The following is an 18,183-nucleotide window of genomic DNA, read 5'->3' as shown; positions in this document are numbered from 1 at the left end:
GCAGTCCTTAGAACGCGGCGCACGGTAGCGAAGATTCGAGCAGACCAAGATGCATTTTCACGGCGAAAAATTGCAGCGCGCCCCGTGAAACGTTCCGAGGACCGACGGGGGTTTGCAAGCAGATTGAAAGAGAAATAGTTTCGCCGCGGCGCGTCGGAAGAGTTTTTTTTCCCGCGGAAACCGGCACGGAATTTTTCGTGCGTTTTTATCAGCTGCGCTATTCCCGCGCGCTGTTATTAAATTGTTGCACGCGAGTCAACGAGCTCTCTCCCGACTGCCGCTGTCTTTCATATTAGATTTTCGAAACGCGCCGCGACGCGAGACGCTGCATTTTTAAAACTAATTCTGTTCGGCTCGCGCGCGAGAGCCCTGCCGACTTATTATATGATCTTTTTTTAGAAAAAAGGTATCAGCGGTCGCAGAATTCACGCAGAATCGCGCGGTCTCGATTTTAATTCGTGCGCGAACGGAAATTGAAGATAATAAAATTTGACTTCGGTTCCGCCGAGAGCTCCGTCGTTTCCGAGTTTTGCATAACGTATCAGCGACTTCGCAAAGAAAACTTCTGCTGCTCGAGCGAAGATCTCCTCGATCCGGCCAATTGGAGAAGTTTACGGCCGCGCGCGTAGCTTCAACATCTGTTACACGAGAATCAAGCGCTAATATAACCGACACTTTGAAACCGCCCGGAGGAAGTCCTGTCCGACTTCATGCATGAAAACATGGGCTAGAAATGGACTTCCAGATTTATTGAAACGGCCGTCGGAATTCGCGCGAGCAACGCGTGTCCGCCAATTAACGCGTTCCCGCCGCCAACCGGAGATTGTCCTTCCGCGCCCGCCGACAACGCGATAACGTTCGCATTTTTTTTATAATCTGCTGAAATATCGAGAAATCAGTGAACACAAAGATCCGATTGAATTCGATGCTGTTCCAGGCTGTTCTCGATGTACCGAAGCCTTTTGTAACGAAACGCGAAGCTGCGTGTAATTCAACGCGAAGCTTATTTGTTCGCGCATTCGCCGCACAGCTGATTTTCCCGGGAAAATAAAAAGCTGTTAATTCGAAAGCACGGAGAAGTTATGCACGCGTTTACTTTTTTCCGGTTCGGTGATTTTTAAACGAGTCAGAAATAATTGCGGCGGTGTCGTTAATTTTTTGCTTCTCAATTTTTGCTTGAAATTAGTGGATCAAGTAGAGTTAATGTGATAGAAACAAGTAGAATAAATATATGTGCATATTATGTATATTATATAATATAATATATTAATATAATAAATATATAAAAATATATGTAAATTATTAATATAATATAACGTATTATATAATATATATTATAATATATTATAATATTTATTACTCTATCTATATAATATATATCATAATATATTATAATATTTATTACTCTATGTATATAATATATATAATAATATATTATAATATTTATTACTCTATCTATATAATATATATCATAATATATTATAATATTTATTACTCTATCTATATAATATATATTATAATATATTACAATATTTCTTACTCTATTTATATAATATACATTATAATATATTATAATATTTATTACTCTATCTATATAATATATATCATAATATATTATATTATTTATTACTCTATATCTATATAATATATATCATAATATATTATAATATCTATATTACTCTATCTATTTAATATATATTATAATATATTACAATATTTCTTACTCTATCTATATAACATATATAATAATATATTATAATATTTATTACTCTATCCATATTATATATACAACAAATAACTAGAAATAAGTAGACTCAACAAAATATTGAGTCCGCAATCGATAGATTTCGATCTCGTTTCTACGAGAAACGTTTTATCGGCGGGCGGAAAAACAACGCCCGACCTGTTCCAACCATTTTATTATTTCACAGTCCCGAACAGGAAAATGCAAATTTCTATAAACGTTACCGAGGCGCGGGAATCCGGTGATTCGCTTCCGAAAATGAATCGGCTTAGGGTATCGATGAAGCATGAATATTGCTGGCCGGGTGCCGCGAGATTGCGCGGCGCGGATCAGCGCGCGAGCGCGTTGTTCATTCGGCGAAATTGAAATGACCGACACCGCGGCGATAACGGTGTCGGGAAAATGAGAAATTCCGCCAAGTTTAATGAAAGTATTTAACGGGCAAAATTGCTGTCTCGCGTAGGACCTCCGGCCGGGGCCGATCCGCGCCCCCCGGCAAATTGAAACGCGTTTCCACCGGGCCGTTCGTTAAGCCAGTTTCCTGCGGCTATTTTTCCGCGGAATTGCAAGGTCAAGTCGCGGAACAAATGTTAAAACAATCGACGAGATATGATCGTAGACGGGCGACGAAAAGGACCACGATGCGAAGAAAATTTAATGAATCTTTTTGTTCAAGTTTTTTAGTCGTCGAGTTGCTTCATTTTCTTTTCGTAAAAGAAAAGGAAAGTTTTAAGCGATTTTACACGGTTTCGTGTAATTTCCCTTTTCGTTAAAGGATTCTCTGAGAAGGTAAAAATTCGAAGTGATTTCTAACGCGATTGTATTTAATTTATGTAATAATGTAATATATATAATAATTTTATAAATATTTTTAAAATTCTATAAATACATATATTGTATAAAAATGCTATATAAATATATATATAATAATTCTAAGTGAAAAGGAGAGTCAGAGGCAGAAATTCTAAGTGAAACTTCAACCCAAAATTCTAAGTGCTTTTAAACGACCGTATTTCATTTTTTGTTTGTTCAAACGATTCTCCGAAAACGTAAAATTCTCGGTAAAAAGGCACAATTAAATTTCACTTTTCATTTGACAAAAGAACTCTTATAAAGCGCATCGTCCACTAAGTATAATAACTTCTCCTCAATTTTCCCTCAGCTTGTAAACAAAAATTAACAATTAGGGGATATGATTATTCGAGGCTCGCGACTTATATTTTTATGACTGCCGATTGCCAACAATTATAAAAAAACGAGGCGGAAAGCTCGAATAATCTCCTCTTCCCAAATCGTCCAGTTTTGTTTGCAAACTGAAGAAAAATTGGGGGAGAATTTACTGCAATTTAATAGAACAAATGTAACTGTAGTTTAACATAATTACCCTGTAATTTACTGTTAATATTCTTTGCACGATAAATTATTATTTTATTTTTATTTAGAAGAACCCTTTAACTTCGAAGAAAATTCTGCAATTGGCAAATCTCTCGTTGATTCTTAGTTTGTTAAATAAACAATTCTTTCTCTGTCGACGTTCCCAAAGGTTCCAAAAGAAAAGCTGTATTTTAACGCGGATAACATTTTTCAACGAAGTCGAATTCGATATCATTTTTTCATACATTATTCATTTATCCAAACGATCGCTCAGAGAACCCCAGAATTCGAACCGATGCCAGTCGCTCTTTAACCGCGAGGAACGTAAAAATCTTCCTTCTCTCCCCAAAAAAACTCAAAACCTAGAAGCTCATCCGCGATAAAAAAAAATCCCCGGTCGCCTCAAATAACACCGCAGTCCCATGCAGAACGAAAGTAGCACCGACTCACCTGCTCGTAGTTCCTGATGAAGTCCCGAAGTTCCCGTTCCTTGTCCTCGAGGGTGCCGTAGAGCGCCTTCATTTGATTAAGCAGATCGAACTTCTCCGCCTTGAGCCTCTTCCGGTCGGCCTTCAGAGCTTGCAGAGCTTCTTTCGCGTGCTGCAGCTCCATCTCGAGGGCGACGAATCTGGCCTCCTCTTCAAGCACAGCGTCCTCCGAGCCGACCTCGCCACGGGCTGCTCCGCTGAACAACAGCTTCCTCAGTCTAGCGACTTCAGCAACGAGACGCTCGTTCTCCAACCGAAGCCTCCTCGTGCTGGCCAGCTCCACGGAGCCGTTGCTGCCGCTTCCGTAGATGTTGGACAGCCTGGACGCCACCAGTGGATCCCCTATTCCTAGAAGGCAATGTCTCGGGTCAGAGAAAACAGGATAAAGCTTCGTTTAATCTGTTCTCGAATGTTAATGCATTAAGTGGAGCCGATTTTGCTGGGCTTTCCTTTGAAGCGGCGAGCATTATTTTTTGACCTCGGCGCGCCGATGCCGTCCAAAGGATAGATTATGGCAAGGTAAGCGTTGATGCTGTTCAAGAAAATAGCTTCAAGCCCTGGGATCACTATCCAAGCAAGTTTGGACACTATCCAAGCGAAAAGTATACTGTCAGTCCTCTTGGACTGACCGATCGCCTGAAAGAGACCAATATCGGGTCCAAGAGAACTAACGCCACGATTAACGTGTCAAATAATTACGCTAAATTGTGTCAAATTCTCGCGAATGGTCTTCTTCGAGCGAGTGATCTCGATATTCTGGGATACAGTAATGTCTCTCTAATTGACGCTTAGATTATCCATTTTTGTGCACAATCTGAGCGTCAGTTAGGGAGGCATTATTGTATGCGATTCCTAGCGCGTTAGCAACCTCGCCGACAGAACGAAACAATTTTTCTGTCTCCCGTGTCCTTGTTCGTTTTATTGATCGCTAAATTATATCAGATTCTCGCGAATGGTCTTCGAACAAGAGATCTCGATATTCTGGGATATTGCGAGACGATTCCTGGCGCGTTAGCAACCACTCCGACAGAACGAAACAATTTTTCCGTCTCTCGTATCCTTATTCGCTTTCGACAACAAAACTTCGACAGAACAATCGAATCTCGCGCAAGCAATTAACGAAGCCGACACATCCGGAACCTCCAAAAAAATTCAACGAAGGTCCATTCGCACGCGTCTAAGTGCAAAGAGTTCAACTCCCCGAGACTCGAGCATCGAAAAGAGATCGCAGAAGCTGGGAACATCGCGCGGGATCGATTTCGACGCATCGCCGCTCCGAGAAATTCGTACTTGGACCAAAGTGCACCGCAGGAAATTCCTTTGTGTTCGCGGTGCTCCCGAACCGTCTACCCTCGTTAACCAGGATCCACGGGGTGAACGGTAGCTGAAGGTACGCGGCGCATAACCGGCGGGTGCAACCGGCCCGAGCGAAGGAAGACAGGCGCGACTACATCGATCCCGGAGCCGCATCAGCATCCAGAGAGACAAGAAGGAGGGCATATCGAGCAAAGGCGACAGTCGGACGACGGGGGTACAGAAGAGCGGAGAGCGGGGCGGAGCGGAGCGGGGTACGGAGGACAGGCGACGTGTCATCCTCAATAATGCACCGAACCGGTGGTAGCCGGGCGTAGAACGTCTCGGAAAGGCGCCTCTCGTTAGCCACCAGGCCTCGGCTGCGCATTGAAGAAAGCACGCGGCCGCATTCATCTTGCGCCGGAGCCCCGTTTAATTCCCGGGATTCGTAGGAACGAACGCGAGTCCGCCGGTACGGAACAATCGCGGACACCGAGCCCCACCGAGGGCGAGCCTGAAAGGGAGAGCGTTCCATAATTAAATGCCGGGGTTACCCACCCAGGGAATTAGCCGGGGACGAGGGTCTGCTGCCCGGGGCTGGTCCAGGTGGTTCATTGTCCTCGTCGGGCCGCACCTCGCCGTCCACCAGGTCCTTCTCGATGTCCTTCTCGTGGTCGTTCATCTCCTTGCTGGAGCGCAGCGAGTCCCGGTTCGTCGATATCCGCAGCCGATCGCCGCTGGATCGATCGCTGCCACCGCGATGAAGGAAGCCGGATCTGTTCCCGGATCCTCGATCGGGACTAGCGCTACCGGAACGCGAGTCGACGCTGCCACCGGATCCGCCGAGCCGGGTCTTCTCCAGGGCCGGCGCGTACGGCCGACGCGTTTTGTCGATCGGACTGCGGCTAGGCGACCCATTTAGCTTTTCTGCGGTTCAAACAGCGGGTTTCAGGAGACTAGGGACAGCCGAGATCGTTGAGACAGAGACGGCGGAAATATAGGGGTTTTTAGCCTTTCGATCGACTGGTTCAACGGATGCGAGTGGATCGCATAATTGCAGTTGGTGCAACGTTTCTTTCGTTATACTCTTTCAGAAGTTATGTCGAGGTTGGGTAAAAGGTTGTTCGATTAATCCTTCGCTCTACGATCGAAGTTTCAATAATCTGTGCCGTAAATACAAAGTTCCCAAAAAATGTCTCGCAATCCGAAAGTGGCGGATTCCTCGGGTCATTCGAAGCAACTTTTTCCTTTACAAGAATTTTCTCCGAGGCACCGTTAACGAGTTATTAACGAAAAACAGTGACCAATGAGGGGCGAGCTCGGCTGGCGCGAGGCGACCGAGCCAATGAGCGGAACTGGGCTTCGTGCGCTGGTTGGCTGGGCCGCCTCGCGTCGGCCGTACTCGATTCTCATTGGTCACTGTTTTTCGTTAATAACTCGTTAACGGTGCCTCGGAGAACATTTTTGTAAAGGAAGAAGCTGCTTCAAATGATCCGAGGAACCCGCCATTTCCGGATTGCGAGACATTTTTGGGACACCCTGTATTTATGGCACAGATTATTATCTATCTATTACTATCAAAATACCACAACTAATTTATAATACTTTATAATAGCTAACGAGTCACCGGATCGAGATCCCGATGCAGAATAAAATTGTCAGAACAGCCATTACACAGCTAAATCGTTATAAATTAATTCCAACAACCACCAAGATACTACAATTAATCTCTAATAATCTATAATAATTAACGTGTTAGCGGAATGCTGCAGATCTCGATGCAGAATAATAAAATTGTTAGAATAGCCACAATACAGTATAGCCATTTGCAAGTTCCTTCTCTAACGATCCTAACGATTTAAACATCGCCGTTTCCAGATTCCTTCGATCTTTCTATACTCGAACGTTCGATAAGCTCGACGCGAAGACTCTCGCCGACCTCGTTAAAAATAAATCGCGTTTAACACCGTGAAGCAATAGAACCATTCGCAAGAGCGAACCCGGCGAATTTATGGTCGCCGTGTTAATCCACGAACGTTGACATTGCGCGGCGACGGACATGCATAAAATTAATTCGACCGTTCTCGCGTCGAGTATCACGGGTAATCGTGACGCGCGGCTGCGGCGGCGGCGAACGTGTTAATTCCGAAGCTGAAGCGCGAAGCACGGCCGAAGAGCGCTAAGTAAAACGCGGCAGGGCGGATTGAATCGTTAAAGCAGAGGCCGCGTTAACGTACGCGAAGCACCCGATTAGATCGATAATAAAAGTTTCACGATCCATCCGAGCGAAGCGCCCGAGGAGATCCTTCGTTCGCGTACGACGACAGGATGACAGGAAAGGATCTATGCGTCCTCGCGATTCAGTTGCATTATATTAGAATAATAATAATTATTATGATTTTAATATAATGCATTATATTTTTCTAATATAATTATTATTATTCTGATATAATGCATTATATTATTCTAATATAATTATTATTATTCTGATATAATGCATTATATTATTGTAATATAATTATTATTATTTTGATATAATGCATTATATTATTGTAATATAATAATTATTATTTTGATATAATGCATTATATTATTGTAATATAATTATTATTATTATGATATTATTATTACTATTCTAATATAGTGCATTATGTTATTCTAATATAATGCATTATATTATTCTACTATAATTATTATTATTCTGATATTATTATTACTATTCTAATATAGTGCATTATGTTATTCTAATATAATGCATTATATTATCCTAATATAATTATTATTATTCTAATATCATGCATTATATTATCCTACTATAATTATTATTATTCTAATATAATGCATTATATTATCCTAATATAATTATTATTATTCTAATATAATGCATTATATCATTCTAATATAATAATTATTATTCTAACATAATATACTAATCTATATAATATTAGTCTAATAAGCGGCAAAAGTTCGGCCCAGGTTTTAATTGGCCCGGAATGCCCGGGAATCTTTCATCGGACCACCGCGTTGCCATAATCGCGGGCACGACAAAGGGGGGTGGTGGTCTCCTGTCTCGTCCGGGTCCGCGGGACGGTTTAAAAACGTTAATGAAATCTCCCGCTGCTCGCGGAAGAATCTCCACAAAGGGCCGTGACAGCTGGCGCGCGGGGTTGCAACGGGCTGTGTTGTTCCCATCGCGTCGCGAGTTGCAGGAGAAAATGGTGAATCATGGCCGGTCGTAAAACTGGCAGCAAGTAACTGCGAGATAGTGAGCTATGTACACCGTGTTCCGGAAATCAAGATAAACTTTCAACCGGCGTGAGGCTACGCGAACTGCGGTGCTGCAGTTTTGAATTATGTCCGGGGAAACTTTTACGGGGAAGATTTACGCGCGCGCCCTGAACGTGAGTTAAAGGAACGAACATTTATGGGGGAAGGGCGGCGCGAGCTGGAAACGGTGTCGTCCGCGACCGCTTTTCAGGCTGGTGGCTCTCTTTTCTCGGCGTCGCGTCGAACAACGTCGGAAACAACGCGGAACTCGTTCTCTCGAGGCCGTCGAACGGTCAGCTGGCTAATTAGCGGGCACCATGCTCGGCGCTAATTAACGGACGAACCACTCTCTTTTATGGGGTGTCAATTATTTCCGAAGGTGTATCGAACGAACTATAATAATGCTCCGATGCGTTACTATCTCATCGTTCGCTTGGACAAATAGTTAGAGACGAGGGAATTTTAACAGACAATTAACGGAGACGTTTACTTTTGCAATTGCGAACGTTCTGGAGACTTTCGGCCTCTAAAAATAGCTACGAGCAATGGAAAGTCGAGTGTAACGTTGAACAGCTTACGGTTAAACAGTAATTTAATAGAGTGTTCATTGTATAAAAATATTAGGTAAAAGGGAAAAATGCTGAATATAACAAAGAATGTGTTTGGGAAACGATAAATGTACAGTGAAAATTATACGGTTATTTAGGGGAAACCAAATTGGCGAAATTATACATTGACACAACCCTTAGGATTCCGATGATTTTTTTAATAGAAATATTTACCAGCAACTCGGAACAAATGTTGCTAAAATTGCGATAAAATTACGAATAAATGTACAGTAAAAATTATGTCGTTATTTAAGAGAAATCAAATTGCTTGGCTAAATTATATACTGACACAACCCTTAGGGCTCCGATGATATTTTTAACAAAAATATCTACCAGCAACTCGGAACAAATGTTGCTAAAATTGCGATAAAATTGCGAATAAATGTACAGTAAAAATTCTGTGGTTATTTAGAAGAATCTTGGCGAAATTATATACTGACACAACCCTTAAGACTCCGATGCTATTTTTAAAAAAAATATCTACCAGCAACTCGGAACAAATGTTGCTAAAACTGCGATAAAATTGCGAATATATTAGTACAAATTATGTGATTATTTAGGAGAAACCAAATTGCTTGGCGAAATTATATACTGACACAACCCTTAAGACTCCGATGCTATTTTTAACAAAAATATCTACCAGCAACTCGGAACAAATGTTGCTAAAATTGCGATCCTGCTATGCAAAATTAAACTGAAATAAATATCGTGTCGTACCCCTGTGAAAATTTATAGGAATTAATATACATATATATAAAAAAAAGATTTTCTGCCTTCATCTACGTATTTCACCCGATCGCCTTAAAAACAATGACTTAGCGTCGCCGTATCGGCTGCATCGGAGCGCAAAGGGTCAAGCAAAGGTTCAAGGAACCTGGTTTAAGACGATAATGTCGAAGCCGTACTGTTCAACGCAGATAATCCAATGCAGCAACTATTGTATATACTCGACATCCATGCGTAACCCTACAATCATAATCCCACAAGCGGTCGCAAATCGCTGTCAAGCAGATCATATGAATTTAACGTTGAATAAATAAATTTAAAAAAAAAGCAAAAAACAAAAGTTAACCACCAAAAATCGTACCTAACTGCACACAAAATCCCGAAACACATTCCAATATCTAGAATCATATTTAGATAGAATAGAATAGAAAATTTAGAATTTAGAAGACAGAATTTAGAATTTAGAATTTGGAATTTAGAATTTAGAATTTAGAATTTAGAATTTAGAATTTAGAATTTAGAATTTAGAATTTAGAATTTAGAATTCAGAATTCAGAATTTAGAATTTATCAGAATTTAGAATTTAGAATTCAGAATTTAGAATTTATCAGAATTTAATAATTATTATTTTATCTTCGAAAAATCGATTAACCGAGATTATCAGCTATGCAAGAAGGATTGCGAAGTTATGGCGACAATACTGACCTACGGGGCTGGATCGTCGATCGATAGGGCTGGTCCGCTCCTTCCTGTCGACAGGGCTGGTTCTCTTCTCGATGGGACTAGCCGACTTGTCGCTAGCCGAGCTCCTCTTGTCGACGGGGCTGCTGCCAGCGCTGAGCCTCTTGGCATCCTCCTGTTGTTGTTGTTGTTGCTGCTGTTGCTGGACAACTTCCGTTGTCTCCTGCGTTCCGGGGGTGGTGTTGTTCGCGGCGCTGCCCGCCCCATTGTTGTTGCTGTTCCCAGTAGCGGTGGCAGCGGCGGTGTTCGTCCCGGCCCCGTTGTTATTGTTCAACACCACCGGCAACGCGCCTCGGACATCCCTCAGCTCGCCCCGGAGGGTCGCGCACTCGCCCCTCGCCCTCTCCAGCTCCCCGTCGAGCCGGGCGCCAGTCGCTGCGTTCTCCTCCACCATCACGCGAAATTTTGCCTGGAACACCCGTGACACGGCAACCATGTGAGTACTGGGGCCCCAATCTCAACCCCTTCGCGACTAAGGGAAACTCATTTTTCCTCATTTTAGAAAATTGGAGACCGTCGCGTTCGATTATTGCTTATTTTTGGTAAAAAATGCAATTTGTCAGGGTACAATGTGCAAAAAGCGGGAGAAATGTCTGTCGAACGTCGACGACGTTCAGCCAGCAAGCTTGGAATTGTTACTTTGTTTGTTACTTTCGATTTCACGTATTTTATTCTGGCTTTTTTAATATTGAAAATGGGGTGCGCAAGATTATCGGCAGTGCTTCGATCGAATCAGAGTAAGTTCTTTTTTCGACCGGAAAAAAATACCTTCGTGCTCTCCGAACATCGACAAATTCATCTTCAAAGATGCGGAAATTGTGCTAAACGCCGCATCAAAATAGGACCCGTGATGTATAATATTTACTATGTGCAACGTTCGACTTTGCTTCGCCAACAAATGATATTGCTTCGAGGAATATCGCGATTGGCGCATCGTTTTGTATAGTAATTTTATTTCATAATTTCATGTATCATTTTCGTTAATAATTAATAATTCATTTTGTCATAAAAGTAGCGACCATCGGCTGTTTAAATTGTAATTTTAGCGAAGACGAAGACATATTCTCAAATTTCAGGACGTTCAGAATATTTTAAATCCTGCGCTACGTTGTTACAAAAATATTAACCCTTTGCGCTCGAAGCCATTTTAACCATGAATCAAAAATAATTTTTCTCACTTTTAGCATTCCCATTTTATACGACAAAGTGCATTTCATGCATATAAAATTGAGTCTTGCGGCGACTCGTGCAACAGTTACACTTTCAACAATTTTTTTTTTTAAATCAAAACTTCGTTAATATAAAAATGATCTTGGAAAGTGATATAATAATTTCAGTGTTCCCTCGGGGATACCACTCGAGTGCAAAGGGTTAATACAAACACGAATATGTTCGCAATTTTATAAACTACAGAACGAGACGATTTAACCCTAATTCCGGGGGAGGAATTTCGTCATCTTCTAAATCATGGCGGACCCATTTTTACCAAAATGGAATCCGCGGCCCGGAAGTCCTAATTTCCATCGAGCGGGTTCGACAATCGAATTTACACTCTGCCGATTCAAAAGCGGCCAACTTCTCGTCTTCGAAGATCCCGGAAACGAAGATATCGCGGCGCGAGATCGCGGACCGGAAGTCGGAGCGGCCGCGCCAGGCAAACTTCCCGAAACCGGAAGTCCCGGGGAACAATCGTCGATTCGTCGCACGGGCCGCGAACTTTCCGAGCGAGCGTCGAGGGGCGTCGGCCGAAACTTTTCCAGCGAATTTTTCGGCCCGCTAATGAAATAATGGCGGCGACCCTTTGTTTGTTCGGCGAGGCTCCTCCCCGAGGGGAGGGGGTGAATTCCGGCGAAAACGGGGGATAGGGGTCCGGCCGAAGGAACCCGCGAAAGTATTGTAAGTCTCGCGAAGTTGCTATAAGTTGCTATAACGCGGCTGCAATCGCGTTGCAGGCCGGGCTTTCGCGATGCTGCGAGCGCTAATGCGGGCCGAAGCGGGCCGGAGCGGGCCGGCAAACAGGGCCGCGGATAAAAGTTTACTTCGACGCGAACCCTGCAAGATTAATAAGCCCGCCTTGCCCTCTGCTACTCTTTATCGCGTTGACCCGCCATCTTTTCGGGCCATTCTCCGGTTTATTCGACGCTAAAAAACGCTCGTACGGCCCTGAATAATTTAAGCAGTTCTAAGAATGTTTTACCATCGGGCCATTCTAGAAGCAATTTCGTTCCTTCGCGGGATAATGACGGACGATTTTCTGACGTTCTTTTTACTTATTTTCTCTTTTTGGTAGCTTCGGAATCATGTGCTCGTAAGAGTCCTGTTTTTTTATCGGCGAAACGCGTGCTCTTTAAAACGCCCCCGCGAGACAAAAATTGTCTAAAGAACGAAATTACTTCCAAAAAAATCCAGTAGTTCGTTTCATGTTAAGATTATTGGGAGACATTGCTGACATGGCGGACGATTCGATTTTTAGTTGCATTTCGTTGGAACTTTTTCACGACGAATAAAGAAGACACGCGATGTCCGAGGCGTTTCCCTATAATTCTCGATGCAGTTCAGAGTTCGTTAGCAAGAAGATACATTCTTCGAACACCGACGATCTTGTCTACCAAGTTTGGAACCAATATCTTTGTTACTTTCGATTTTTTCCGCATTTTTCATATCGAAAATAGGGCACGCGAGCTTTCCGACAGTGCTCCGATCGAATCGCTATAAGCTCGCACACGAACATAATTCCTGCGCGAAAAAAATACCTTCGTACTCTCCAAACATCGACAAATTCATCTCCAAAGTGTGAAATCGATTCGCCCACTGCTTCCGGTTCAGAAAATTCCTCCAGCATCGCTGCCGAACGGCGGAGAATCCTCGGAGATTCTCGCGGCGAAGAACGCGATTTCCGGAACAAGACTGCACAACTTCCGGACGAGTGGACGGACGCAGGCCGAGCCTGCAGGGACGGGACGGATTTGCAACGGGCAAATGAGCCGGTCGCGATAAACAATGCAGCGGATAAAAAGCCGCTGCGGCAACGGCGAGGCGTGCAATATTAATAAGCCTGCCGCGCGCGGCGCGCAAGAGGACAGAAATCCTATTGTGGGCCCGGCGCATTGTGCCCGCCGCTCCGAAAGCTTGCGCCATCGCATGACGATATTGACTGTGCTCGGGGAACTTTCCGTCTGGTTCGCGGCGTCGCGCGAAATCCGCGCCGCGGCTTCCGCGCGCCGAACAAAGGATTATTTGTATATTCAACGCGAGCCGTCCTTAAGCACCCCGCTTCAAGACGCCGCGCCCCTGTATCGGCAGTTTAGTCGCGAGGCTCGCTAAGTGGCTCCTGGTAAATTTCTCGTGTCCCGAAATCATTTCGCAGAGATTAAGCGTTAATTGTCGTCTCCCGGAGCGAGCCGGCGGATTATTATCACAGGATTATCGCAGTGTCTTCGGCGCGCGCGACTACGGTTCCTCCGAACGCCGCGGCCGATCCCCCGCCAGGAACTTTCCCCGGGATGTCGCGCGAACCTAACTTTCGGCTAATCAGGAAAGCAGGCTGCAACCTTCCGCTTTGCCTACGTGTCACGTTTTAACTCGGTATCTAATGAGCAATTTGCTTCGTTGCCCGGGATCATTGGGTTACCGACGCGAACACGGTGTCGCGCGCGCGCGTTTCACTTTGGGCGCACTCGATGTCTCGTACTTTCGGCTGTCACGGATTTTATCTACGCTTGCTATCGAAAGTAGGATCTTCGCATTCGGTATTTCGGAAGTATCGGATCGATGCTTGTTTAGTATTTTATTAATACTTGTTTACGATTGAAGTCCTTGGAATTCTATCGAATTCTTTTTTTCCAGCTGAAACTAGACGGCAAATTGTGGGTCGCTGAGAATTTCCTGGTCCTACGTCTATGTAATTTATCGTCACGGTGTATTTCAAGGGGGAAAGGCAGCGTGACCGTGGAATCGTGGCGCGTGGCCCCCGAATTGCCTTCGAATCGTGGCATGCGATCCTCCGAATTGTCTCCGAATCGTGGCGAAAAAATTAGAAATGAAATAGTCAAGTCATCGGTTTTATTCCAGCATTATTGTTTGTTCTTATTACTGGTTTCTATAAAAACGAGCCGCGAAGCTTTTCCGCGAGAAATTACTATACAAATTTACGCAATAGCGAAGTGTTAGAATCATACCAAAAGAATATCTTTCCCTGGTTCTCTGAAAAATCGAGAGAAGCGCTATTCATTGTTCTCGAAAGACACTTCTAGAACCTGCAAACGGAAACATTCATTGTTCTAATATGAATCGTATAAAATTCATCGTGACTGCGGCTAAAGATATACGACATTTTTGCACTAATCCGAATCGATGTTTGCCAAACGAATTTTCACGCGTCCCTCAATTTCCGGCAAATATTCCTCTCGGCGGTTTCCAAGATCGCTATTCAATCCCCATAAAATCCGCCTAAAATCCGAACTTCGAAAGGATCCCATTCACTCATCCCCCCGCGAGAGAGCGCCTTCGGAATAATCCGAGGTCACGAAGTTCCGAATAAAACAAATTCAGCAGCGCGCGAGAGAGAGAGAGCTTTCCAAAGGCTGCGGCGCAAAGGTTTAATAAACGAGTTTCCCATTCACCGGCGAGAAGCTCCGGCTAAAGCGGCGAAATAGCGGCGCAGGGCCCTTTAAGGAAAGCTGAGGGCCGGAGAGAAGGTCCTCTCTCATTAGCGTGATCAACGAAATGATTTATTTAGCCGCGGAAAGCCGGCGGCCGGACACACTCTCCGCGCTTCCCACGCTCGCCCCGGCCGGTTCCACGAGAGCACGTTAATTGCACCGAATCCCGTCGAATCCCGTCTCCTCGGGGTTTTATCGGGGCCGGATCGGAGCCGCAGGGAAAAAGGAACAGCGTTCATCTGTTCCGGCGCGGCGTCCCGATAACGTCGATACGATCGGCGACGCCGGCTGCTTGCCCGTCGCTTTCGTTCGCCTCCGAAGATGCAATCTCGGCCACGCTGACCTATATGCCGAGCCCGAACCGGCCCGGCTGGCACACAGAGAAGTCCCTGCCACAACCGGTAGCCGAAGCTTCGTGTGCACATGCCGCTGCACAGAGCCCGCGCAACACAGGCCCTTAAACACATAAAGCGTCCGCGGCCATTGTGGCCGAACTTCTGGTAAACTAAGCCGCCGTTTGCTTCGCTATTCTTGGCCCCGGCAACGGGCCATTGTTTGCCGGACGCCGCGTTTATTTAGTTAATGTTATTAACTTCCGCGGTTGTTGACCGGCTTCCACCCCACCCCCCCTTCGTTTTTCAGTCGCGGCGTCGAAGTTCCGCGACGAACACGATATCCCTAACCCCTCCCTCTCCCCTTCGTTCAGGCCACCGATTCGCGAACTTTCTGCAAACTGCAGGAAATTCTGCATTGGGAAACCGCGCGGAGAATTTTGCGCCCCGCATGCGGATCCTTCGGACAGAGCTGCCGGTTTGAGCCCGATGAGGGCTCAGTGATCGGGGCTGAATGATTAGGGATGGAGTTTGGAGCGCGTGGATCTTTGTTTTCAGAATTTTTTCTTGGCTGGTTGCGAGACTTAAATGAAAGAAACTTCTGGCTTTTTTCTTTTAATGCATGAAGCTTGCAGAGGGTGGAAATATTTTTTTTAATCTGTTTGAGGCGCGCAAAATGGCGGAGCTGAATTAGATGCAGTGCTTAAAAACCCTCCACTTTATTGTTATACTTGGATAACGTTCATGTTATCGTCCGTTTCGGTTGGCTTTTCATTTTCCTAAAGAATGATTTAAATCTGCAGCCTAATAGCTGGACGCATTATTTCATTCATTAATAATTTCGTTATTTAATAATTTGCACGACTTAAAAATATTATTATGAATTTCTGATGGTAGTATATTATAATATCATAATAGTAGTATAATTTTATAATAGTATTATAATATAAATATAACAATCGTATACTAATAAGTATAATAATAGTATTATAATATAAATATAACAATCGTATACTAATAAGTATAATAATAGTATTATAATATAAATATAACAATCGTATACTAATAAGTATAACAATAGTATTATAATATAAATATAATAATCGTATAATAATAATAATAATAATAGTATTTTTGAACTCTTTAAATATTCTTGCGGTTTTGTGTTTCGTTCGCTGCACACTTTTACGCGAAATAAAAATGCCTCTGCATTAACTGCAAGATGCAGAAACTGCACATATATATTTATCACGATCCTTAATAATCTTGATAAATTAAAAACAACGTAACAGCATTCTTAAATTCTTCAAATATCTCATTTTATACTCAGCTTACTCGTATCCGCCATAAGTGCGCACAAAATCTGCAGTCGCAACGAAAAACCAAAAACCAAAAAACAAATGAAAATAAAAGAAACAAATATTACCTATTGTAGTACAAAATTGTAGTACAAAATTTTATTGTAGTACAAAAAAAAACCTGACATTTCCCCGGCGTTTCGAGACAACGTCACCGCATCGAATGGCCAGCGCGCGAAATTGTCGTATCGAGAACGTCGGCCGATAAATCTCGGCTGTCGCGTAATCTAAGGGTGTTCCTGTCGTCGTGTAGAAATTGATCGATGATCGGTGGCGGTTGTCGGGCGCGAAGTGGGCGTGAATAAGGCCCCGCCATTGGTCTCTCACCGCGCGACGGAAGGGAAAACGGAAGGCGCCTCCGGGAACGCAACAAGTTCGCGATCCCTTTATCCTCGCCGGCTATCCTTTTGTGTCCCTGGAACTTGGCCAACGGTGGCGCACCGCCGCTGCCCGTCCGGCTATCTCCCTTCGTTTATCCTCCACCCTCGCTTCGGGGCTTCGGGGGTTCTTCTTATCTAGACCCGAAAGCGCGATCAATCATTTCGGAGGGCGATCAGTCTCCCGCGACGACTACGAGCAAAGTTCGGCCGCGATTGACCGTGTAACGAGGGCCCCGCCAAGCCCTCTCGCCGGTTTCCACTTTGCCGGGGAACCGATTCTCCGATCGACGATTAACCGAATATCGTTCTGCTGCGACGGCGAATTTCGGGTCCCCGCGCTTTCCGTCCGGTCCCGCGAAGTGCGGTAAATTCTCTCGAATTGTGACGCTCCGAATTGTTTCGCCTAATTGTCTCCTTAATTGTGCAGGGAAATCGACGATTCGGGGAGAGGAGACACGATTATTCGAGAGCCTTTTGCGGCCCGTTTTTTATAATCGTCGACAATCGATATCTGTGAAAATGAGCCGCGATTCATATATTAATTTTTATCGAAGCTACGCTGTATAGAAATAATTAGAAATGAATTCATTTTAGCCACCTATAACGAGGGGGGTAATAAAATGTCTGATCCACGCGTTGATATAATCGAAGACACGCTGAACCAAGTAAAAAGAAATTCATTTTAGTTTTAAGTTGATTTTTGTGCCGTTGATATCGCATCATAAAGAATGATAACATAATGCCTGATCCACGCGTTAACCCTTTGCAGTCGAAGCTATTCGAATTCGAAATCCAAAATATGATTTCTGATCTACAGTATTTCTATTTTATATAATTTATTGCGATTTATGCATATGAAATTTAGCCTATTGGCAAGTACAGTGCAGTTTTAATAGCTGTTTTAAAAATATAAACGAGTCTGATGCTCTAGGAATGATGTTGCAAAATAGTATACCAACTTTTAGTGGCGCCACAGGGTCGCCATTCCAGTGCAAAGGATTAATATAATCGAAGACATGCTGAACCAAATAAAAAGAAATCCATTTTAGCTTGACGTTGATTTTTGTGTCGTTGATATTGCATCATAAAGAGTGATAACATAATCTCTGATCCACGCGTTAATATAATCGAAGACACACTGAACCAAATAAAAAGAAATTCATTTCAGCTTTAAATTGATTATGTCGTTAATTTTCCTTCGTAAAGAACGA

The 18,183-nt window shown here is 43.7% G+C and overlaps 1 protein-coding gene across 21 annotated transcripts in view; it reads right to left on the bottom strand.

The window, feature by feature from the left end:
• The window catches only part of Liprin-gamma (liprin protein kazrin), a 239,525-nt gene that overhangs the window by 51,450 nt on the left and 169,892 nt on the right, over nucleotides 1–18,183 (bottom strand). For 20 of the 21 annotated variants that reach the window (XM_076525099.1, XM_033480137.2, XM_033480138.2 and 17 more), the window contains 3 exons: nucleotides 10,206–10,650; nucleotides 5,458–5,826; nucleotides 3,569–3,954 (listed from right to left, as the gene is read on the bottom strand). In XM_076525099.1, the coding sequence (XP_076381214.1) occupies nucleotides 3,569–3,954; nucleotides 5,458–5,826; nucleotides 10,206–10,650 (1,200 nt within the window). The remainder of the gene's footprint in view (nucleotides 1–3,568; nucleotides 3,955–5,457; nucleotides 5,827–10,205; nucleotides 10,651–18,183) is intronic. The other variant, XM_033480146.2, reaches the window with a different exon arrangement.

The sequence above is a fragment of the Megalopta genalis genome, chromosome 11, assembly GCF_051020955.1.
Source record: "Megalopta genalis isolate 19385.01 chromosome 11, iyMegGena1_principal, whole genome shotgun sequence".
Classification (NCBI taxonomy): Eukaryota; Metazoa; Arthropoda; class Insecta; order Hymenoptera; family Halictidae; genus Megalopta; species Megalopta genalis.
This window is presented reverse-complemented; position numbering and strand designations above follow the sequence as displayed.